This window comes from Oxyura jamaicensis, chromosome 7 (assembly GCF_011077185.1).
Source record: "Oxyura jamaicensis isolate SHBP4307 breed ruddy duck chromosome 7, BPBGC_Ojam_1.0, whole genome shotgun sequence".
Lineage (NCBI taxonomy): Eukaryota > Metazoa > Chordata > Aves > Anseriformes > Anatidae > Oxyura > Oxyura jamaicensis.
In genome coordinates this window covers 33,024,972-33,049,744 of record NC_048899.1, presented here as the reverse complement: position 1 = coordinate 33,049,744, position 24,773 = coordinate 33,024,972, and the positions used below count along the sequence as shown (strand labels likewise).

The following is a 24,773-nucleotide window of genomic DNA, read 5'->3' as shown; positions in this document are numbered from 1 at the left end:
CAGTCTGATGGTATCTGTGCATGCTTTCAACTACAAAGTTGAAATCTTTTTAAAGTATTTTTTTTATATCCACCTTTCTCTGACACTGACATAAATGACTATTGATTATTCTTTTATAAAAAATATTTAATATTTTAAGATGTGATAAAGTATTAATATTGTGACTTGTGCAGTCTGCTTGCAAAAGTCTTCAAAAAAAGAAAATACCTGAAGAAGTATAGATGCTTTCACTAATTAAAACATCTTGTATTTAAAGTAAATAATCTAAAGTTTCTTCCAATTTTTTAGACTTTTGATCAAGAAAATACTATGATTCACTTAGAGGACAACATGGGGTTCAGCTTGCAACATGAAGCTGTTGATGAAAGGTGTTGTCATACAGGCTGCACTAATGCAATCCTGTGGTTAAAAGAGAAAGTCTTGGCTAACAGGCATACAGATAATTAAAAGCTACATAAGGCATCTAATGGACATCTTAATAATTATTTTTGGAAGAAACATTACAATAAAAGTTTGATATACAGAGGAAATTTTTAGCTTTGGGCTTTGAATCTGTCACTAAAATAATTTAATTAAGGGTTAAACATCATGAGGGTATAATCTGTCTTCTTCATGCATCCTGATTTAGTTTCTGGTCCTTTGCAACATTAGTTAAAGATAGAAATATTGTTGTCTTTAATGGAAATGGTGATAGCTTTGGTGTTTTTCTGCTCTTTATTTCACTTCGGTTTGATTTGATTGGTTCTTGTTACTCGTGGGAATTCCATCAAAATATTACCTAGCTGGTTTAGGGCTGGTGCCGTGGGGAGCACTGAAGATTTTGCTGTAGTTACCACCATTAAACTAAAGCATCTTCTTTTTTGTTCTAATTTGAACTGAAGTTACCATTTCAGGGAATTACCTGTTAGGATCAAAGCAGCATCTTTTAGGTTTCTGTACTTTACATTTGATAAACTACATTAGGAACTTTAGGCTTCACCAGCACTAGATTTTGCTGAATTCAGTTCAAATAGAACTCAAAGCATGAGCTTTTACTTGCATACCAGATCAGATATGTAGTCTGAATGCGGAAAAATATGTTTTATAATTATCAGATGAATGTTTAGAGTAGATTATGAATATTTGTAGATGCAAAGATGTTTGTATGCAGTAGAAAACTTGGTGGTATGTATGTATGCCCAGGCAATTATATGCATATTTGGATACAGCTATTTACATAGGTAGGAACTACGTTCAAATGCATCATGAAATTACAAAAAAAAAAATAGGGGCAAAGGGATGTCACAGTTTTTAGGGTATGTTCCAGACCAAGAAATACACTCTTTCTATTGTAGTTCTAGTTTAGAGGGAGAGAGGGAAAAAATGAAAGCACATTTAATCACAAGTGCAAAGTTTTGGAGTTGTTATGCAAATTTGCAAAGTGATATTACAGTTGAAATGATGGAAAAGTCAGTTTCTTCCTGTATTTTTAAACTGTTAGAATTTTGTGTGTTGTGAATTCCGGGCACATTCTGAGCATAGCTCTGTAATGACTTCTCTAATACTAGTTTGCAGTCATAGGATCAGTGGTTTGAGTCATACAACACATTTACATTTAACTGTTATTTTCTTTTTTGCAACGTGTAGAATTTGTTTCAATACATTTAAAGCATTTTCATTAGCAATTATTAGTGGGAGGGGTTTTATTCAGCAGACTAGAAAATTATAATTTCAACTAATATGCTGCTCTGGTGTCATTAGTAGTATTTTCTGGGCACTTGCCAAAATGTTGACATGAAAAAGGAAGCAGGAGAATTAGAATAGAACTGTTTTGGGGCACAGGGAGAAAGTTAGCATTAGAGTACAACTTGTTTTCTTTTAAACTTTCACTTACTGGAGAATTAGATGGAATTTGTAGTTTTACCTAATGCTGTTTTACCATGATGCATTCTCTGTGCATTTCTTATCTTCGTGTTGTCTTTTGCATTCAAAGTGGTGTATTCCTGCCTTAGTCTTTTTAAGTAGTTTTAAGCAGAACCATCTGTAAAAGAGCAAACTCTTTCTAAGCACTCAATGTCATTCCTATGTGTCTTGAATTTGTTGTCTCATCTTCAGTGTTTGTGATGAATGGAAGCTCAACCTTTACTAAATGAATTCTGATTTAAAGCCTACTGTTGACATTTGCTTTGTATAAATTCATTTGTTCATTATACTGATTTTGGCAACTGTAGCTCTTTTAAAGTATAAATAAAACAAAAAAGCACACTATTCAGTAATATTAAATAGGGAGTGGAATTACCTAATGGTTAGCCATATAAAGCACCATGGTCTGTATAACTTTTAGAGCAGCTGCCAATGAGTTCTGTCACCCAAAAGTATTGCCATCAAAGAAATAGATGAATGCTGAAATGCTAAAATGATGAAATTTGGCTTTTTTTTAGCTACTTGTGATTCATTTCTAGTGACACTGTTAAGTTTTGAGAATTTTAGTGCTTGAATTGCCCGTTGTTACTTCAACTTCAATAGATTTTTCAAAACTTTGATTGCTTTTATTCAAAAATTCTGTTGGATAACTTAATTTTGAACTTAACTTCATAACATAAAAGAGTTTGTTCCAGGATAGACCAAAGATCCATCTAGCTTCTCTTAGGGCTGGTGTGGATGCTTCAGGAATAATAGAAAGCAGGACAAGCAAGTAGTCATGCTCTGCAACACTTAGTGTTTTGCATCCCAGTTGCTTCTGGGTCATACCACTTGGGCTTTGTCAGAGAAGAAGGCCAAGTTTCCCACATCAACTAAAAAGAGAAACTTCTTTGTTCAGCTCAGTAATTCATGTGAGAGGATGACTAGTTCCAAACACAGATATTTCTAAAAAGAGAATTTTTAATCCTAATGAGTTTCTCATGTGGTTTTACCGTAGCTGTACAAAAAGGCTGTCTGTCTAGAATATCTAGATTTTGTTCACAGCTCTTAGGCTGACTCTGGGCAGTGCTAGATAAACTGATGCAGATGTAATTGATTAGAACTGTAGTTACCATCAGCAGTGGCTTGTATCTGCTTGCACTCTGTCCTTCTCTCCTTTAACTGGGTGGGGGTTATTGCCCCTCAGTCTTGTGCAGTAAAATATTTCTCATTAACCCAACCTATTTCCATTTAGTTAAGTTAGAGGATTTGTTGGTTTGGGGATTTGGGGGGTTTTGTGTGGAGTCTTGCTAACTAGCAAGCTGACCTTGTAAACCTGAAGATTGCTAATTGATGTTTGATTTACCAAGGTCAGTAGTGGTGAACTTGTCTAACGACATCCTTGCTCAACTCATTTAAAGTCAAATTATGGGCCTACTACCTGCTTGCTTTCTGAGGGCATATGTGGTCAAGTGATGTACATAAAGCACTTTCCAATCATCTCAAAACTGTCTGAGAAGTGAAAGATAAAGTTAATTGTAACAGTTATTTTTAAAAAGTGGGAAAGTATTTTTGGATATTTTGCTTTTTGTACACAGGCTGCCAAAGACACAAAGTAAATATATATTTCCAGTAGGGATGAAATTACATGTAGAAAGTAATTGGTTTAAAGTTCAATATTTTAAGTACCTAAATGAAAACCATTCATAGGAATTATTTTTCATCTGTCACTCTTGAGGCTTTTTTCACTGTTTGCTTATAGCACACATACTTCCCATCATATCGTTGGAAGATTTTCAAGATAATATATAGTGTTTTAGTATACTATTAGTGACTGTTAATGGAGAGCAATTAAGATGTCCTCTGTCTTAAAGAAATGGCTTACAAGCATCTTGCATCTTTCAGTAACAAGTCATGTAGTTTAAACAAGCTCAATCAGTTTGATTTTCCCCTCCAGATCTAGGACTTCATTTCAGTCTGTTGTTCTGCTGCTCAAGACCCATCTTTCAGATAATTGCATCAACTGACACATGCAAGAGAAAAAGAACTATGCAACTTGTCACTTAATGTATACACACACAAAGAATGAGCAATCACTAAGCTTAATTATAATTCTTTCCCTCCTAAGTCTTCCATCCCAGTTTGAGTTTGTTGTGTCTGGGAATACTTTAGTGACATCCTTTATTATTTAACGATTATATATAATAAAGAACTATCTAAATCCTTAACTGTTTTGTTGTTCCAGCAGTTCATACAGCACATAAACATCTGAGTGCAAAGTACTGAATCTGGTGCAGTGTGCAGTGAAACTTAGTAAGCCTACTATCTTTATTGACAGCATCAACAAAGAGAGCATTGTGGATGTAGAAGGTGTTGTGAGGAAAGCACATCAGAAAATCGGAGGTTGTACTCAGCAAGATGTTGAGCTGCATGTTCAAAAGGTAAATTTTTGAGAAAACTGAGCACTGGTTAATTGTTTGAGAAATTATCTGTCCTATCTAGTCTGTCTTTTTACATATATAAACCTTGTAGGTAAGCGGTCCAATACCAGAGGAATATACTGCTTTAAACTACAAACTTCGATATAGAATACATAAACATTAAACATTCCTGTTTTTAAAAGATTTGATTTTTACCTGCCACTTGAAGTATGCTAACAAGTAAAATAAAGAATCTTACTGGAACAATTTGGCTCACAGTGCTTGTCATTTTGTTTTGATTCTTAACTGCAGCAGGTACTGTAATAAAAAGTCTGCCTCTTTTTAGGTGCAAGTCAGAAGTTTCTTTTATATCAGGGAGTTACCATCTTTTCCTTAGTGAAATGGAGTGGAATACATAACTCTCAGCTAAAGTACTGGCTTAACAATAGGGGAGCTATTGAAATCTAAAATTTCCATAGCTTGTGCCATAGGGCTGGAGGAAGCGTAGCTTTATAGTTTATTTAAATAAAATGTATATTTAAAGCTTTATGCAGTATATTCTGCATCTAAAGGTTTTCAGCCAATATACAAACTGTATGTTTACAACACTACTGAAACACAGTCACTTCAACAGTAGAGTACAATACCTATTATAGCTGTAGTAGTAAGGTAAATTTAAGTTAACAACGTTATGGAAATCACGCACCTATGACTAGCCTGTATGTCAAGGTGCCTTTCTCTGACTGTGACTTTTCAGTCAAATGAATTATCAATTTGAAATGGCTCTTTCAGCTAGAATTAGATGGTAAGCTGAAACTACTTTAACAACAGAGAGAATGAGATGATCTGGCTGCAGTCTGAATCTAAAACTGAAATCTAGTAGTTTCAGACCTGGCATTCGTGCCAGTAGGCTTGTCCTGCAGGCATTGTGTACTTGTTCAACTCAAATGTTTTTTTACTTCTTGGGAAAAAAATAAGCATATTTCCAAAGGAAAATCAGATTTAAGCACTTTGAGTACTATTGTGAAAATGCACCCATGTATCTTGACAATATGAATAAAATCACAGTCTTCCAGCTAACAGTCTATGCAAACGCTGGTTCATGTTTATGCCAAAAATATCCTTTTGTAAATCACACCTCCTTTTGTGAGCTGAATCTCATGTTATTTTTGTTGTTCTCTCACTTTCAGATCTATGTGATCAGTTTAGCTGAACCCCGACTCCCCTTACAGCTGGATGATGCTGTTCGGCCAGAAGTGGAAGGCGAGGAGGTGAAAACTTTGCATCCTCAAATATGTTTTAATATATCTGTAATTGAAGAAAAGCATGAAAGCCTGGCACTTCCTTCATGCAGTGCTTTTGGGGTTTTGTTAGGCTTGCATTTAACTTCCTTTATATTTCTCCAGAACTGTGTTAGAAATTTCTATAGATTTGTTCTCTACTGAACTGCAGTAGAAAAACAAAACCAGAGGGCTTGAAGTCTTATGTATGTGTTGTTGATCCTCTTAGCTGGTTTCTGCCTGCGACCACTGGGAAGTTACACCTTAAGCCTTGCTATGCTGGCAGTTTGTTGTATGTTCTTCAGAGTGATCTGGAAGTTCTCCTGAATTTAGAAATAACCCTAGTCTTTTAACCAAAAGATGTTTTTCTCTACTAATTTTTTTAGGTGTGTATATTCATTATGTATTTTTTGCACAACTGTTTAGGATGGAAGAGCTACTGTAAACCAAGACACAAGACTGGACAACAGAGTCATTGATCTGAGGGTAAGCAATATGTTTTGTTATATGCTTACCTGCAGGCACTGATTGTCCATCACTCCTATCCATGAAGCAATAAAGCAGTGGATTTGATGGAAGTGTTCTGTTGGCCAGAGGGAAGACTAAACAATTTTTCACTAAACTAAACATGTTTTCAATTTGTGAGTGACACTGTGAAAACTCAGTTTCATCTACATATGGACATGCAAACAACAGGAAAAAAAAAAAAAAGCAACTTTCCTGTCATTCATGGGAGAAACACTTATTAATCGTTTAAAGGTGAACATTTGGGATTTGGCATGTGGCTGTCTACAGCTGGGCTTTTTTTAATTTCCAGAAGTCAAAAGTGCCTGAATAAAGACAATTTGGAGACAATATTTCTTCTCAAGTATAGTACCAGAAAGTGTAGTAAGAGCTATGTTTTGAAATACAGGATGGAAATTTTGAACTTAACATATAGCTGAGGTGCTCTAATGCATGTCTTGCAAGTGAAAGTGTAGCAGGCTGTCACACCTCTGTTTTTGTTCCTTCCACAGATTACCCATTTTTTTCTATCTGGAATACTTTTCTTTGCAGCTTTCTGGTAGTTTATATACTTCCTAAATACTTACTGTTTCTGATCAGCACTAAAAAAAAAAATGCAGAACTTTTCTTTAAAGAATAAAAATAGCAACACTAAACACTTAATTAACCAACTGCAGTCCTGTTGATGTGACTTTTTCTGGTCTTTTCCCATACTTGGCTCTCCACGATACAATTTTAATTAGCATTTCAATGAATGATGAGTGTGCCTAGCTTGGTTTTATGGTGTTTCTAGTACTGCCTTCAAAATTATGAATATGGTAGTTTCTCAGTAAACCAATCCCTGGGCCTGGGAAATAAAACAAAAAAGTCAGTTATTTATTGGAAAATGTATAAAAGTTCTGGGACTGACATGCTTAAAGCATTTGAACATCTGATCTGTATTTCAGCAACTAAAACTGTTTGTGCAAATTGTTTTATCTGGATCAATGCTAATGGCTTTTCACCTGACCTTATCATGTGTGATACTGCGCAACTTTGATTTGTGATTACTTTTCAGGATATTTAGTATCTCATTGTATTAGTCGCTTCATCTTTGTCTTAAATCTTTCACGAAAATAATTCTGTACTAGTGAGAAATATTTAAATCATCACGTTATGGTGATGGTAAGGCAGCGTGCTAAATTGGAGGTAGAACTCTGGGATGTTAAAAGATAAAGTTTCACTGGAGCTTCTGATGATGCAGAAAAATGCTGATCAACACACCAGGGAAACTTAAGAAAACTCTTTAAATGAATGAAATATCTGTATAATAAAGAGAAAAGAGCTTTGAACCCCAAAAAGAACAGAGAAGTAATACAAAGGGAGATAACAGTTAAAATAATATCTGAAAATAAGGGCATGAAAGCTATAACTCAGGTGAGAGCATCTGTGGAGTAAAACCTGAGAAGGTATCTAGTAATGGAAAAAGAAGGAAGACTGTAATGCCAGAGTAAACACAGGAGGTGAAACAAAGAGGTGGGCTAAAATTCTTCCATCCCTAGACATAGCCAGTAGTTCAGCAGGACTCTCCAAATACTCCTTATGTATCTGCCAATAAGTAAGTTGTCACTGGTCTACCTGGGGAGTGCAACTGCTGACCGAAGTGGATGCTGCTATAACCTTTTCTAAATTACACAATTGCATATGATTCTGGTACCTGGGGGACATGGTTTAGTGGGTGATAGTGGTAGTAGGGTGATGGTTGGATCTTGAAGGTCTCTTCCAACCTTAATAATTCTATGATTATTGTACATCCCAACCATTTATTTGGCAATTATTGTTTGACCCCTCATTCTGAGGTCTGAACCTTAACTCTGTCTTCTATAGAAGCTATTTTTCTCCACATTTCCAACAGCTAATGGATAGAGGTGCTAAACGGCTATTTCGTTAGTGCAAAAAGTAAATTCAGGTTAAGTTTTTACTAAACTGATGGAAGGATGAAATATCAAATTTCAGAGCCTTATTTATGTCTTGTCCTCTGCTTGCACCCATGGCTCAATGTAAGCTGGTCACAGCTTCTCCTTGATTAGGCTTAGTTATCTATTCTGCCTGCCTTCTATGTGTAGAAAAAGTTCCCGTGTCTGCCTGTGTCACGTTTTTGTCTTCTGTTGCCTATTTCGTTCTTTGTTTCAGAACAAAGGTTATTTTGGGTAGGTTCACGCCTAATCATACATTTGCTTTCTCTGTTCTGCAGGAGCTATGCTTGTGCAAAAGGGGATTCTAAGCAGCTACGTGTTACTTCTTTTTATTTTTTTCTTAAGGGGAGGGCTGATTAAGCAGAAAAAGTGTTTAATGCAGAAAGGGAAAATCCCAGTGAGAATACATGTGCTAATGTATATGTGCAGATTCAAAGTACTGTATGCACACAAGTAAGGGAAAGAAGGCAGTTTATCCTTCAAAATAACTTTAAAAGAAAATAAAATTTCCTGACAAGTAGTAATTGATTTTCAGTGATTTGGTTTCGTAGACTGAAGCTGTAGTACAAGTGGGACTTCAGAGAGCCCCCAGTGTTTCAAATGCACTGCGTAAGTTACATTCTAAGGAGGATTAGGCATAATGTATTAAAAGCTCACAGGGGTATCTGAAATCATTGTTAGCTACTTTGTCCTTCATACCTCTTCTTTTTGGTACAACCAAATCGTGGGCACCAGGGAAGAAATGTTAACAGAATAGTTCTAATGGAGACGCTGTGATGATCTGTGCTTGCAAGTGTGGGAGGAAGTCCAACCACAGATGTGCCATCTAGTTCTGGTTTCCTTAGTGCCCCCATTTTTTAAGGAAGAAGGAGGTCACTTAATAACAAATAAAGATACTGATTTAACAAACTAAAGATTTAAACTAAATGTGTATACCTTGGCTAGATGTGGACTAAAAAAAATCCTTAGTATGGAGCTGAAATTGTTTGTGCATTTAATACAATCTTTAAAGTAGTTTAGTTTTAACTAATCTTAAGTAGTGATTAACTGGTAAGTTCTTTGGGTGGAATGAAATCATGATGAAGTGGAGCTGTGAAACTTGCATGGATGAAAGGAGCTGGATTTCCAAAAAAAATGACTTAAGTAGAAAGACTCTTTTCCTGATGAGTTAATTCATAAAATAAGGATCCCATAATTTTAAAGTTAGAAAAACTGAGGGTCTGGCATCAAGAGAGATGGTGTGAACGAAGAAGAGTCCTTGTACAGATCAGATATCCTTTAACAGCCACAGGTGAGGAAACTGCTGTTGATCTAAGTATCTGTTTTTCATATCTTAATGGAAGTCAAAGTATTTGATACTGTATACGTTTCCTTTATGGCTCCTTTATTGACACAATTAGAAAAAGTAAACTGGAGCGCTGATGGTGTTCTTAAATCTCTACTGTCTGATATGCTAAAGTTTGTCTGCAGTATTCAGTGACTTCTCATATATGTAAAAACACCTACAGAAATTGTTAAACAACTATATTTCTTGAAGATCAGTGGTAAGCAAAAAGCAATAAAGACAAGGCATCAAGTGAAACACTGATTTTTGGATTTTGCTTCTTAGTATGTCTTGCTCTGAATTAAAAATCAATTCAGGTTCATCGAGTTTAACAATGTCCTGACTGATGTCCTTGTTCTGGCTTATTTTTTGATATCCAGCAGGGTTTTTATCTTAATGGTATCTGTCTGCATTTAGCTTGAATTATATGCGTTTAGAGGTCCTGATGCTATAATTATGTCTGCTAATGCACAGCTCATTGAGACCAAAGCATAGTCCTTTTAGAGTCAATATTATCTTGTTTAAACTGCTCAGGGTAGTGCATAACCATTAAACCTGTACCTTTAGTAGTTTATGGATGTCAGACTGTTACGTGATAGTGCTGTTCATTGATCTTAATGTAGTTTGTTTTTTTATAAATACTTGATTACTTTTAGCTTGATTTCATTGTGTTGAATTCAATTTACTCATTGCAAGAGCTGTAGTTTTCCTGACTGACTTCAAGCTGTAATGAACAACCTGATATACAGCTTGTTTTATTGTGTGTAGTGATTTGGCTGTGATGACATAACACAGTTCCAGTCACTTAGGCAAACTTCATATCTTCTTGTTTTACTATAAACTGATACTGAATCTGAATGAAACAATTGACTTTAACCACTTAGGATTTACCTTAAGTAACGTTTTTTTAATGCTGGTTTCCTAGTATAAACTTAATTCCTCATACATATGAAAAAGGATTTGGAAAATTAGCAACCTTGTTTAAAATAATGTCTGTTACTTGAAACAATACAGTTGACATTATTTTCCCTTTTTATTTAGCCCATTTTATGTATTAGTGATTGTGATAGAAGATAGGTAGTTACAGCAGGCAAACAAAAATGTAAAAAGTGCAGAACAAATTCTGTGGCTGATGCACGTAAAAAAAAAAAGTTCACAGCTTTGCACATCTGCACCTCAGTCACACCTCTTGGAGATCTAATCATGTAAGGTGTTAACTGCCCTCGATTCTACTGAAACATATTTGTCTCTGACTTACATGGCTACGATTATTTTAATGCTGCAGATTGTGTTAAATAGAACGTGTGATAATTGTGTTTATAGTCTTACAGTGTTAAACTACTCTATTCTAATGTTATTTCCCTTTATAACATTTAAATGATAAACACAGTGAAGCTATGATGAAAACTGGTATTTCAGCACTCACAGAATCATTAAAGTTGGAAAAGACCTCCAAGATCATCTGGTCCAACTGCACGTTATTGTTAGCTAAACATTTTTTCTGCTTTATTAGAAATAACAAACTTTCTTGTGAAATAAATTCTGCAGACCAAGTTTAAACATCAACACTGTTAACAGAAACAACATTTAAGTGGCATAAGTTTGTTTCAGTTTCTGCTTCACACTTGAAGGATCATTTACTGTCTTTGTCATTGTCTCAGATAAGAATTTCCCAGTGTATGAGGGGAAGAGTTCATATTAGAGTAGACGCTACAGGAAAAGAATGCCATAGTGAAATGTTGTTTGAGGCAAAGGTAAAAATCGATGCACTTTGACAGCTGTCTCTGCCTTCAGATTGTTATGTTTGCAGCTAAGTGTGGTATCTCAAATGGTAACTGTTACCTACCACCATAACCAGACCTCATAACACACATACCAGCGCCTCAGTTAAGGACAACATAACAGCATGAATTATTTTCTTCAGATAAATTCAGTCTCTTTTTGTCCCAAACATTCCAGTGCAAAGGACATAATTAGATCTGAAAAAATTGCTTTGTGTAGACACACATTTAAAATCTTCAGAAAGTTGCAGTTTGAGGTCATCCATTTGACTCTACTGCGTGTTGATAGATGCAGTTCTTTAGGAGTTTATCTCAAATGTCTTCTTGGCCTCTGTAATTCCTGCTAGGAGATTGACTGCAGGATCATATACTCAACAGTTACCCTTGTTGGCAGTCTCTGAATGAATGAGCACTGATGCTCAGCTACCTTTGGTAGTAAGAAGAGTGGTCTTGTCAGATCTAATCTGAGGTGTGGAGAATTGCTACTTGTTCTTTTCTTGGTCTATGCTTAAAGAAAAAAGCTCCAGTGTCCAGACCAGTGAATTTGGCTACTTTCATAAGCACTATTTTTGAAGATAATTTATTGTTACAGATGGGATTGGGAAGATGGTGTCTTTGTTCTGCATCCTCACTAAAGCTAAGAGTTGTTACTACCTGGCAAAGTATTGTTAGTGGAGGTGTGTTAGTTATTTACCAACTGTGTTTTTGTGCACACCTCTAGGCTTCAGAGCAAGTAATTGCTCTCAGATTGGGCTTAGCACATCATCATTTCTCTTTTTCCTGAGCGTGTATACCTTAGAACTATATTCTTAACTGCTCTGGCATGGAACTGGTGCATGTTCATCAGAAGGACAGAGGAGTCATTGTTACTGTCCTACTTTAAGCAGTTGTTGCACGTTTTGTTTCTTACCTTTAAAAAAAAAAAAAAAAGTCTACTTTATCAAAAACTGTATTGGTAAACCCAAATGTGACTGTTAGGGTTGTAATCTCTTGTAAAATCTCTTTCAGCTTCTAAATAGGAGTTGGTTAAATATATACCCATCTATAAAATGTGTATTTATTATATCCCTTTGAATCATTTGGGTGCTTTGATGTAACACTGCCACAAATTATACACCTAACTTGGGCTACCTTTCTTGTCCTAGCATATGTCTGACTCTGGGAGACCTGTGGAAAAAGGGTGAAAAACGTTGAGGGTACTTTTCTAACTGTTGCTCAAAACCTCATTTCCTTCATTTTGAAAGTAGTGGGAGTAGTGCCTGTGGTTAATGCTATCAGACAGAGCTGCTAGCAATTATTGACTAGTCTCAGCCCCTTACACTCCTGAGGTATCAGTCTGCTAAAATTGCAGATAACTCCAAATTGCTGCAAATCTGCAGTATTATTACTGTTTTCTTTCAGTTTTTCAGTTAGGTGATATCTTTATCTTCCAGCGATGATGAATGTAGATTTATTTCAACATATCCACTAACTGACTGTCTAAATTTGGGTGCTTATATATTTTGTTTTGACTGCGTTTTTTGTTTTGTGGTTTGGTAGGAGTCATGTGAAAAAGCCCACAAGGCTCTCCTTACCCTAACTGACAAGGGTACCTTGCAGAAAGGAGAAGTAAACAGTGCTGTGACGCATTTTGTCGTAAAGAAATGTTTTCTAAGTTGTTTGCAGGAATTTGTTAGGTTCTGTATAGGCTTGTAGGTTGCTGACTGCCAGTTCTAAGTACTGCAAGCACAAAATCAGATATGGGTTCAGTGCTGACGTGTTGCAGTGTTTTGAGCATTTGCTAAGGGTTTTTTTTTCTTCACACTAAAACCCAAGAGCGTTCAAAGAACGCTTAGTATAGATATTTGTTAACCAGATAAGAGGCTTACCTGTGTCATGTGCATAAACAAGTAGATAGAAGCTGATCAGTTCAGGTTTTCAGCTAAATGTACTTGTGAAGTAGATTTTGAAAAGACAGAAGAACTGCAGTTCATGTGATCAGGTGCTACGTGGACTGTTAAATGCTGCCGGGAGTTCAGACCTTCTTTTGAGGATGTTTTTGTGCTTGTGTCATATGTGGTTAGCATGTGACTGGTTTTACGTGACAAACATGTATTCTGTAGTCTCTAACAGGCACAAACATTTTGACCTTACGTAAGTAAGGGCTTTGCTCTTATCATGCATGGTGTATTACTGCAAGTGTTCTAGTTCAGTGTGCTGAAAGCTTTTTAATATGTTTAGTGTTTTTATTCAATTTTTTACTATAAAACCTTTATTTGCGGAAGCATAACTTATACATCAGTGAAGGTTTAAATGTTGAATTGACCATAGTGCCTCCTTTATAACTGAATATGCTGTAAACTGAAATGAGGAGTTTTTGTTTCCATTCCTATTTCTTCTTGTGTAATAAATAATTATTAAAGCGCACTTTTCTCTGTTTAGGCAAATACAACAACCTAGCGTTCTTAAGAGAATAAATGTAGTTGATACTGTCCTGATAGCTGTCCAGAAAAAGTAACAGAGTTGGGATAATTAAACTAACTTAAGATCTTTTATTTATCTTCTCCTTATAGACCTCCACTAGTCAGGCAGTCTTCTGCCTGCAGTCTGGTATTTGTCAGCTTTTCAGAGAAACTCTCATCCGCAAAGGATTTGTGGAAATTCAGACTCCCAAGATCATTTCAGGTATTGTATATTTGATCCAGAAGCTACAGATCTGCTTCCTTTATATTTGCTCAGTGTACCTATGTGCCAAACATTGGTAACTTCTTTGTTAACAAAAAGGTAAAGTTGTATTTCTAATTTAGATGATAACATAGCAAACAAAGGAAGTATGGAGGTAGTTCTTAATTCTTCTGTTGACTTTGGATGCTAAGATTGACAAGACAAATACTATATATACCTGATTTACTTACTTGGCAGTACTTTTAAAGTTGTAATTTGTTTAAATATGGATGCCTGATCATATACGTTGGTCTTCAGACTGATGTTCTTAGTGTTGAGTCTAAAATTCTATTCCCAGTATTGAAATAAAAAATTCTAAATGAGATTAGAAGCAGCTTCCATCATAAAGAAGCTACAACGAACACACCATGGTATAAGATGATGGCTCTGTATACAGCGCATCCCTTCTGCACCAGTGAATATATGGCTGAATGAAGGATTGGTAGTATCATTTTTCTGTTAGGATGATTCAACAGTTTTAGCCTGACTAAAAGTCTGGCAGTGTTGATTTTGCTTCTGATTCTGTTGCTGATCTCTGCTATGTTGTCAAAATCTCTGATTTACAGGTGGATGTTTTTCTTCCATCTTACTGGTGTGCTTTTAGGTGTTATTGATGTCACTAAGACACATGACGTGAAACATTACTGGAGGGCAGAATGTTTGTATTATTCTCATTGGATGTGTTCATTGTATGCATTCCTTTTGCCTACTGAATTTTATACCTCTGTATTTATATTTTTGAAGACAGCTCTTGATTGAGATGAAACCAGGACTTTTAAAGAAAATTCATGCAAGCAACTATTGCAGTATGGAAAGTTTCATTGAAGATAGGATCACTTTTTTTTTTTTTTTTTTTTTTTTTTTTTCCTACAGAGACAGTTGAAATATCATGAAGTGTTAAAGACTCCCAGGCAGCCAGTTTATTTATGTAGGACCTTTGAGGAAGTGTGCTATTCTTACTGTGCAATGTACCATTGAAAGCAAGCAAGCAAGCATCCTATTGTTTGAATGAGATAATGTTTTGCAGAAATAACTAAGTTAAATCAATGCAGTCCTTACTAAACTTCAAAGCTACATATGATAGCTGTTTTAAGATTTCAGATTTAAAAGGTTACCTGTATTCAAAAATAACGAGTCACTGAAACTATTCCAGTGGGTGTAGTGGTGATGAAAGAAAAGAAAGATTAATTATAGTGAAATGGCTAGTAATAATAGTAATTAGCACTTTATTTAGAGTTATCTTAACATAAGAATCTTCAAAGACTATTAAGTAATGTTACTCTGTGATGCACTTTTGTCAGTATGGTAGGCAACCATAACTCATACTACACCCTGGGAAATGGAAATTGACTCAGCTTTGGTAGGCACTTTACAGTGAGGGGTTCAAATGTACCTGTTCTCGGCTAGCATTCTCCTGGTAACTTTCTATGATAATTGCCTCAAACTGAGAGATAGCTTTATACCTTTGGCAGATGTCCTCTGGTAAATCTAGTTTGGGCTCTGAGATATATTAGTGCCTTCAGACAACTTAGACATTTGCCCAGTCCGCTGTTAGAAAGGACGGTCCTGGCAAAACAGGATGTGCCTCAGATCTCGACCTCTGCAATTAACAGTCTTTGAAGCTTGCATCGCTGATAAAGATTGGTTTCTAAAGAAATGCTGGCCTGCAAGTAGATGTGGTGTGGTACAAGCATATATTTTCTGCCGTCCTCACTAAAAGGTGAAGGACAGCTGGGAATAGTAACATATTAAACTATCCCAACTCAATTTGCAGATTTGCAAGACGATGTCTGACAGTCCTGAGCTGCAGAACTTCCCTTAGCATTAAGAAAGTGTATCTTTTTCCTCTTACATGCTTTGTAGAAAAATCTCCTGCTTATCTTTATATGTAAGCCTATCAGTCTACCTATGTTTTTTTTTACATTTTTATTTTAATAATTACTGTAAGCATTTGCTTTTCAGCTGCCAGTGAAGGAGGAGCCAATGTGTTTACTGTATCATACTTCAAAAGCAGTGCCTACCTGGCTCAGTCCCCGCAGCTGTACAAGCAGATGTGTATATGTGCTGACTTTGAAAAAGTTTTCTGTGTTGGGCCAGGTAAGCAAAGCATTGGCTTATCCATATTATAACGGTTGCAGTAATGGCTGTTAGCAGTTACAAGTAAGATATCATGTACCTTGAAAGCCTTGAATTCTTTCACTTAATATGGTTTCACACACCAAAAACAAATTTCAGTTGGGATGACAAATGAGAATAAAGTTGACGGGGAAGTTGCTGAAGTAAAACTAAGATGCTGAAATACGAATGGAATTGCCTTCTCATCTGCCTGCTGTTCTCTGGGGAGAAGGAAGAGAGTTGCACTGGAAGCTAATAGTATGATGGAGAACTTGGAAGAACACTGCAATTACTGAAGCCGTAGTTTCCTATTAAGCATGCTTTAGTTGCCCAGTAGCAAGCAGCTAAAATAGGCAAGCTAAGTTTTATGTACTTCAGATTGCATATTAACAAGTACTTATCCCTTTCTCTTGTATATGTACCAAATAGCATTATTTAGAAAATGTGTACTTGTAACTGGGCTGTCAGTAAATAATCCAAATTTAATAGTTTCTTGTCTCATGCTCTGTCTTTCTCATAAGCTGATAGGACGTTGCCTTTTGAGGTAGTAATAAAGCTTCTTTTGCTAAGACCTCAAAGACAGGTTTAAAGATACATAAAGTGAAAATGCTGGAAAACAAATCAATAACAGCATATAAAACTAAAAAAAAAAAAAAAAAAAGTAAATTCAGAAGACCTTAAATGTCTCATTAATTACTAATACGAGTCGTGTTTTTTAGGAAGGCATGTTTATATATCAGACTCATATACCTGAAAAAAAAATCAGAACATTCACACACGTACGTTTCCTGTGAAAAAGGTAGTTTTCAAATTGAAGGCTTGTCTGTTTTTCCTACTTCTGTCTGTTAGCGTGACAAGAGGTACTACCTCTCTGCAAGTCTTGTGTCTGTCTTATATCCTTTGACCACCACAGCTACAATAATGCTGTCATTGTTGTTAGAAATGATGCTTTGAGGCAGCTAGTTTTCCTCTTGTTTCTCAGTAAGAATTGTCATGTCTAGAGACAGCATTGTCTGTGGTCCAATTACTGATGCGTTTGATTGTCTGTGTTACTTTTTTTCAAAATGGAATTACAATTTCAGGTCAGTTAGAATTTCTGTTTAATTTTACAGTTTTTAGAGCTGAGGACTCCAACACACACAGACACCTGACCGAGTTTGTTGGTCTGGATATTGAAATGGCTTTTAACTATCACTATCATGAAGTGGTAGATGAGATTGCAGATACCATGGTGCAGATATTCAAGGGACTTCAGGAGAGGTAACGAGAACATTTTCCATTTCATGAGCAACTTCATTTGTTTGAAATCTCTTGCATTGTGGTATCAAATGGGTAAGCATTTTGTCCTCAGCCTGTCAGATAATCATTAGTAACGTGATGTACAACAAGAGAATTTCAAACATGTTGTTTTGCTCCTAACCATTTCTTTGTACCCGACTTCAAAAGTTTGCTAAAGCCATAGACCAGTAAATTGTCTGTTTTTAGCCAAACTTGAATTTCCTACAGTATGCCAGTTTGTGCCACAAAAACTTGCTGTTCAATGTTGAATGGGCTTCCTAATACAAATGATCCGTCATTAATGTAAAATATCCTTCCTGTTGTTCCACTACAGGTGGACTGATTGTTCTGTTTTGAAATTAAGATTAATATTAACCATTTAAGGTGTCTTTCCTGAACCAAATTTATTGTAACAGCACACATCTCTGCCATTACAGCAGCAAAGACTATTTTCCATTATTCATAGTCTAACTCATTACAAAGCCAGGCCAGAAGTTTAGGAAGTGGTTTTCATTTGCTTACAAGTTAGACTATTTTGCCAGCAGAAATGCAAATCTTTTCATCAGTCTAGAAAGAAATTTATCTTTTATATTCGAAATAGAGTATTACTTAAATCAAAGGAGAACCCAGCTAAAGGTTACAAATTGAAGGGATGGTTTCTAGATGTCTTAACTGTGAAAATTTGACCTAGTCAATTTTTTCTTACAAAAGGAGTAAAACAGAAGTAATAGTAAAATATTAACACGTATATCATTGGATTGCATTAATTTACATGAAATGTTTCCTTGGGATTATACAGAACTTCTCCAGAAGATGCTTTAAAAAAGGTTTCTGTGTTGCAAGAGGGACCTCTTGTGGCAGACTTGTATTCTGGTATCTAATAATGATTTTGCACTGACCATACATTTGTTAATTATTTTGTATTTTGCTTCTGTTCTTGTTTTCTTCTGTATAGATTCCAAACAGAAATTCAGACAGTGAACAAACAGTTCCCATGTGAGCCCTTCAAGTTCTTGGAGCCAACTCTGAGACTGGAATACCGTGAAGGTGTGGCCATGCTTAGGGAGGCTGGTGTTGAGATGGGTGATGAAGACGACCTGAGGTACTTTGGCAGTGCCCTAATGTGTCAGTCGAACTTAAGATTTAAGTCTTGTACTGTGCAACTGAGCCCTCAAGAAGGAACTGCAAACTTTGAGAGGATTAAACAGATTGTTCAGTCTTAAGGTCTTTCTTTTCAGTAATGCCTTCCCATTTCCTTTTTCCACCTCTGAGGAAAATGGTTAAGCAGTTGATTGCATTCCCATTGATTGGCTTGAAAGATGGTTTTAATTAACTGATTATATACAAATATTTCTGAAGATGCTTACTGTGTTAAAACATTTCTGTTCTTTCCAGTAATATATCCGGTACCATTAGGATAATATGTGATGTTACAATTAAAGGAATTTTGTGTCAAATAAATTTCAGTTGTAAGACCTCACTGTAGCAAAATAATTTCCTTGCTAGCTGCTTAGAGCATTTCTCACTGTGTCTAAAAAGAACTCACTGCATAAGATATAGGCCCATATGAAACAGAGTACACAATTATTCAGTAATATGAATACAGTGACTAGAAAGTAGTTATAATAACAACAAGAATGTTGTTAGGTATCAGTTAATTTAAGGGACTCCTAGGACCCATACAAAGTACTTAGGAACAGAAATAAATGTACTTGATTTTTGAAATTTCTGTCTGTACAATCCAAAACGCACAGAAACGAATATATTTTCTAAAGGACAGACTGCAGCAAATCTGTAGTTCAATCTTTTTAGCTTTATGAAGTATATAATCAGTAAAAGTTTAAATCACTTAATTGTGATGGTGATAATCTTTTTCAGCACACCTAATGAAAAGCTCCTGGGACGCCTGGTAAAAGAGAAGGTAATGATTATTTTAGAATAAATATGTTTGTCATTGAATTTGAAGCCTGATATAATGGAATCATTGGGTACATATAAATGGCTACTTTGTGTAAAATAATTTTTTACACACTGATTAAGAAAACAGTATCAACATGCAGAAGTTGTGAAGAATTTGTGATTAGCATAAGCATTTTCTAATTGTCTAACTGCATTACCATTTTGTTTTTGCTATTATAATTACCAACAGTTCTGTCTTTATTAATAATCTATTCCAAACCATTTTCAATCTTTCATTATTTCTCTTGAATACACCAAACAGGATAGTACTTCCAAAAAAAGCATTCCGTAGGATTATTAGAAACCAGCAGAACAGATTCTAAGTCTTCAGGAAAAAATGAGATCTTGGGGAGGGAGGGGGGGGCTATTACTTTGGCAAGACGTTTTGGTGCTAAAAATTCCTAAGTTCATAATAGAAGTAGTATTGGGAAACTGGTAAATAATATACTACTTTTATTGACAACTCGTTTTTGAAGGTAATACTGTCAAATTTGTGCAAAGTTTTTTTTTTTTTTTTTTTTTTAAGATTTCAAAGATTCACTGATTGTGTGTAATTTGTTCTTTACATTGTTTTCACTTGTGCTAACTTCTGAAAATCATCATCTTTCAGTATGACACAGACTTCTATATTCTTGACAAATACCCTCTTGCTGTGAGGCCTTTTTATACAATGCCAGACCCAGTAAACCCTGTAAGTAAAGTTCTTTGTTGATGTCTGTGGGGGTTTTTTGAAGTTGAAATTACTCTGCATAGGGATAACTTGACAGAATAGATAAAGTACTTTTATATGATCTGCTGTTGTAATTGAAATTCTGGTAACAAGAGTAGGTCAGTTGTACGTGGCCCATAAAGTGTTTACGGTTACCCTTCACCAGTGAAAACATATGAGAAAGAAATATGTATAGCTGAAATTGGAGGAGCTTTACTGAAGAGATCTCCATGGCCACTAGAAGAGATCTCCAGTTCCTCCATCACTAAAAAGAGACAAAAACATTCTTCGAGGGCAACAGACACTTCAACAGAAATCTACTTTTTTTACATTGATAGAAAATTCCCCAGTTTATTCCAGAATCAAGAGTAAATATCTTTACAGCATCTTTTGCTTGGATTACTGCCTGCAAACGCAGTGTCTTTTTCAAAGAATATGTAGATGAACTTTGTTACTTTGTTTTTTTTAAATCTACTCCAATCTAGTGAGGGAAGACAATGTATTCTAATTCCAGGGCAGATCCAAATACTTGTATTTGCCACTTAAGGATGTATTAGGTGTATTTGCCACCTAAGGATGGAGCAGCTTTAGACAGGAAATAAACTAATCTTTGTCTTTCCAGAAAAACTCTAACTCTTACGATATGTTCATGAGGGGAGAAGAGATTTTGTCTGGAGCTCAGAGAATTCACGATCCTCAGCTGCTGACAGAAAGAGCCCAGCATCATGGCATTGGTAACAAGATAAACAACTTAAAGCTCATTTTAAAAGATTATAAAGCGTGATTGGATTAGTTTCATTTAGAGAAAGAATTTGGGGCAGAATTTAATATGTGGCAGTAATGCTAAAATCACAACACTGTTTCATGCATAATGTTAATCCATCTAATTGTTCAGCCATTTTAATCTAGAGTGGTGGTATTAAGAAACTAATTAGTTTCCCAGCAACACCTTGATGAAAAAGGAATGTTTCCAAGCGCTTTAGAGAGGACTTAACACAGGAAATACCTTCAATAGAAGGAGGGTAGGCAAACAAGTCTCATTCTGTACTCTCAGAGACTTCTTGTGGAGTACTCCAGCAGAGCGGTTGGTTGTCCCTTTTATATCTTGAACTGAGAGCAAATAAGCAATAAGTGATGAAATTTAAGGACAAGGCTGACTAATATTAAAAGGATAGAGTAAATTAGGTAGAGATCAGGAATTTAAAGTGTAGATTGAAATAATGCTTTCAGTGGATGGTGAAATGAAATGTCAAAAAGATACTAGCAAAAAAGGAGTAGCTCCCACTGTAGCATGAGAGAAAAACAGTTGTTAAATCATTACTTTTTCATTGCAGTTTATTCAGGAATTCACTAGTTTCCATAAATTTTGATGAACAGTTAGGCCTAGCTCTTACTCAGTTCTAGAACTCCTTCCCTGATTAAATTATTAACAGTAATAGAATACAATTGCTACAGGCATAACTTGTAGACATTGCTGGGTAATTTGTTTGCACTTTGAGTGAAACCCCATTGTTAGTTTTTAAGTCACCTTGGTAATTTTTTGTTTTGTTTGCAGTCCCCTAGTCACTTATGTTTTTCTCACCTGTTTAATGAACCCCAAGCCAAATACACCTTTTTCTTGTCTAGATCTGGAGAAAATAAAGGCATATATCGATTCCTTTCGGTTTGGTGCACCTCCACATGCGGGTGGTGGTATAGGTAAGTATGTTTATTTTATTATATGCTGTGAAGGCTGACCTTAACTTAAACTGTTTAGGTTTCAATATCAGGGTTCAATATAAGATTCATAGTAGTAATCTTGTTAGGAAAATGTGTGGAAATGTTTGTCCTGAGGAATTTAAGGAGAGAAGCTAAACAGTAAGATGTAATGGCAAAAGATAATGGCGCAGTGTGCCAAGTTTAAAAGGTAGGTGATCACAAGAGAATACACTGATTTATTAGCTTAGCAGCTCACCTTCAAATTTTACCAAAGAGAAAAATGTAAGGAGGCAAGAAAATACTGCATTATGTGTGGATATATCACAGTCTACTAATACCAGAAGCCACTGGTATCTTAATGCATTTGATGAAGCTGTTGTGCAGCGAAGAGAAACAAGTGATTGCTTCTGTCTTTATTCACTGCGATTTGACTGAATGTTACTGATTAACTTCGGCTGATGCTAATAGTTTCTGCAAAGGTATTGATGTCTACAGCCTTCCTGTCTTGGGCGTGAGCATTTTACATACTAACATGAACAAAGAGTTTTTTTCATATCTTAATGATAACAATTTTCAGCTATAGACACTGCTTTCATTAGCAGAATGAAATCTCTTTATGCATGTGGAAATAAGATACTTTGCTAGGTCCTGAGCAATATGCACAGTGAGTTCTTTGATTCGGTCTTTCTGCATTTGCCTCACATTGGTAAGGTACGCTTAATATATTCCTGGCACGTTAAGAGAACAACCTCCTTTAGTAAATGTGTTGAAATGCAATATGCTTTTGGGACAGCTGTTTTGAAATACTTAAAAGATGTTAGCATCAGTGATCATTAGCATTTGTAGACAATCCCCAATCATTTAGGCCAGCCACAACTGGTAACAAGGAAGCTGAAGCTGTGTCTTTTCTGCAATGTATATGTTCCTCATTGTACATCCCAGAGGCCAGGCCCAAGTAGCAGCCATACCAAAAATGCTGTGAGAATGATCACTGTTTTCTAGTTGCTTTATCTGGAAACTTTAACACAGGAGGAGCAGTGTGTGAATACAAGCAGGCACCTGGGTTTCATGTCAGTATGGCAGGGGTGCATATCTAGCGCCATTGATGTGGAAGTCTTTTACACGTCCCACAGTATGCACAGAACCTCTAAGGTTTTGGGAAGAAAAAACAAAATGACCAGTGAAGTATTTCTTATCATAAAGTTATCAGCAAATAGATACATGGGTACATATTGCTGAATCTATATTCCTGCACTCTAGAGTGTTTGGAATGAAATTCCCCAAGTACGTTTTCACTGTAGTTGCCTATGGCAGTTAATGTCTCTGAAGTGTTTGGTACCAGCGCTTAAGACTGCTTTGCTCTATCCTTCTGTAACTGTATTCAAGATACAGTTCTCCCAATTACTCCCTTCCCATTTCAATTTTCTGCACCATCTTTCTTGAAAGTCTGAAGTAATTCAAAAGAAGGTTGAGTCTCTAGTACCACTGCTTATTGACACACGTTCCAAATGAAGCCTGTGTCGTGTCAGAAGGTACTGTATGTAAAATTGGTAATTTCTGCTTCTAGCTCTTTTCTGTAGTCAGTTGGTTAATGCATACATATCATAGAATCATTTCAGGTTGGAAAAGACCTCTGAGATTATCTAATCCAACCTTTAACCAAGTACTGACAAGTCCACCACTAAACCGTGCTACTGAAGACATCAGTCTTTGGTCAGACCATGTGAAGCTGGATGTAACTATAAAGTACTTTCAGCTTCTTAAGAGTTTTGAACAAAAGACTTAGCATACTGATGTGTTTTTTGTTGTTGTTGTTGTTTTTGTTTTTTTTTTCATTTGATGTAGGGCTGGAAAGAGTAACTATGCTGTACCTAGGGCTGCATAATGTTCGTCAGACCTCCATGTTCCCACGGGATCCCAAACGACTGACACCCTAATGAGACCTTCTGAAAGTTTGAGGTGATTTGCCCTGCAAATATGATTGTAAGCATATCTGTTGGTATTGGTGAACCTGTATTGATCTAAGCATTGTAATATGCAATAAAAGAAGATCATCTCATTTGCTAAAGTGCCACAATAATTTTTTTTATTCTTTGGTATTTATTTAAAATATTTTAACAGATCAAGACTTTGTATTGGCAACTGCACATTTTTAATGAAAATGTGATACTTTGAGCTAGTGTTCTAGTGTCACATTAAATTGTATCAAGTTTCTAAACATTTAAATAAATGATGCAATAAAAAATCTGCATTTTTAACTCATGTCAGCAAGATTGAATATTTTGGAGTACAGAAGTGGCTCAAAGTTGAAATAGCTGGATGCTTGCAATTCAGAAAGCAGGAGGAAACCAGCCAATTGTTAATTTACATGACTATTAGGTAGAGAAGCAGGTGAGAATTGGAACATTCTTAACAAAAAGTCTTAACAGATTGCAATAAATCTCTCAAAGTAAATTAGATACAATATCTGTGTTTCTGTTTTTTTTTGCTTTATAACCTCACAAGATAATCATGAATTGTTAACGTTGTTTTGAAACAAAACTGATGCAATAACTGTCTAAATTTAAATTTATTTTTTGTCTTCACTTTTATTTTTAGAAGTTGTATAGAAGTCATATGCCCATCCTTTATTTTATGTTACTATTTGAGTCTGGATAGGAGGCTATATACATGCATAGGATGCATGAGGGTTATGTAATATTCTCAGAAAGTGAATGGATGGTGAATTTGAGAGCAGGTCACATGTTTGCATGCCTCTATGATAACTAATTAAGTAAATCAATGAGGATCCCATGTATCTATTGTCAATGAAACAAAAGGAAATAATGTAAGCCAACCTATTTTTTTTTCCATTTATAATTGCCACAAACTGTTTGAAAGTTGAACATCTAGAGAAATAGGGTGTTTCTGTAAGTCAGAGTACTTCTAAAATTCTAGACATCCCTTTCCTCAAATGAGTCACCTCCGTGAACCTCCACATTTTGCAATGGCACGCAAACCTACTTCTCGTCCTCCTCCTCCCAACCCCAAAGATATGCCCTGCGTTTTGTGAGGAACCACTTGGAACTTCCTTTTATGTACTTTATCTGATGGTTGTTTTTCAAGTTTAAAACATTTAAGCATTGATGCCAAAGAACAAAGGATTCCAATCCATGCTTGGGCCCTG

At 35.7% G+C, this 24,773-nt stretch overlaps 1 protein-coding gene across 1 annotated transcript in view; it reads left to right on the top strand.

Annotated features, from left to right (window-relative positions):
* The window catches only part of DARS1 (aspartyl-tRNA synthetase 1), a 39,346-nt gene extending 15,199 nt beyond the window's left edge, over window positions 1-24,147 (top strand). The window contains exons 5-16 of the mRNA XM_035331611.1: window positions 4,220-4,322; window positions 5,492-5,572; window positions 6,008-6,067; window positions 13,698-13,809; window positions 15,811-15,945; window positions 17,076-17,223; window positions 18,197-18,343; window positions 19,120-19,162; window positions 19,811-19,891; window positions 20,532-20,643; window positions 21,536-21,607; window positions 23,453-24,147. Coding sequence (XP_035187502.1) covers window positions 4,220-4,322; window positions 5,492-5,572; window positions 6,008-6,067; window positions 13,698-13,809; window positions 15,811-15,945; window positions 17,076-17,223; window positions 18,197-18,343; window positions 19,120-19,162; window positions 19,811-19,891; window positions 20,532-20,643; window positions 21,536-21,607; window positions 23,453-23,544 — 1,186 coding nt within the window. The 3' untranslated portion in view covers window positions 23,545-24,147. The remainder of the gene's footprint in view (window positions 1-4,219; window positions 4,323-5,491; window positions 5,573-6,007; window positions 6,068-13,697; window positions 13,810-15,810; window positions 15,946-17,075; window positions 17,224-18,196; window positions 18,344-19,119; window positions 19,163-19,810; window positions 19,892-20,531; window positions 20,644-21,535; window positions 21,608-23,452) is intronic.
* The last annotated feature ends 626 nt before the right edge of the window (window positions 24,148-24,773 follow it).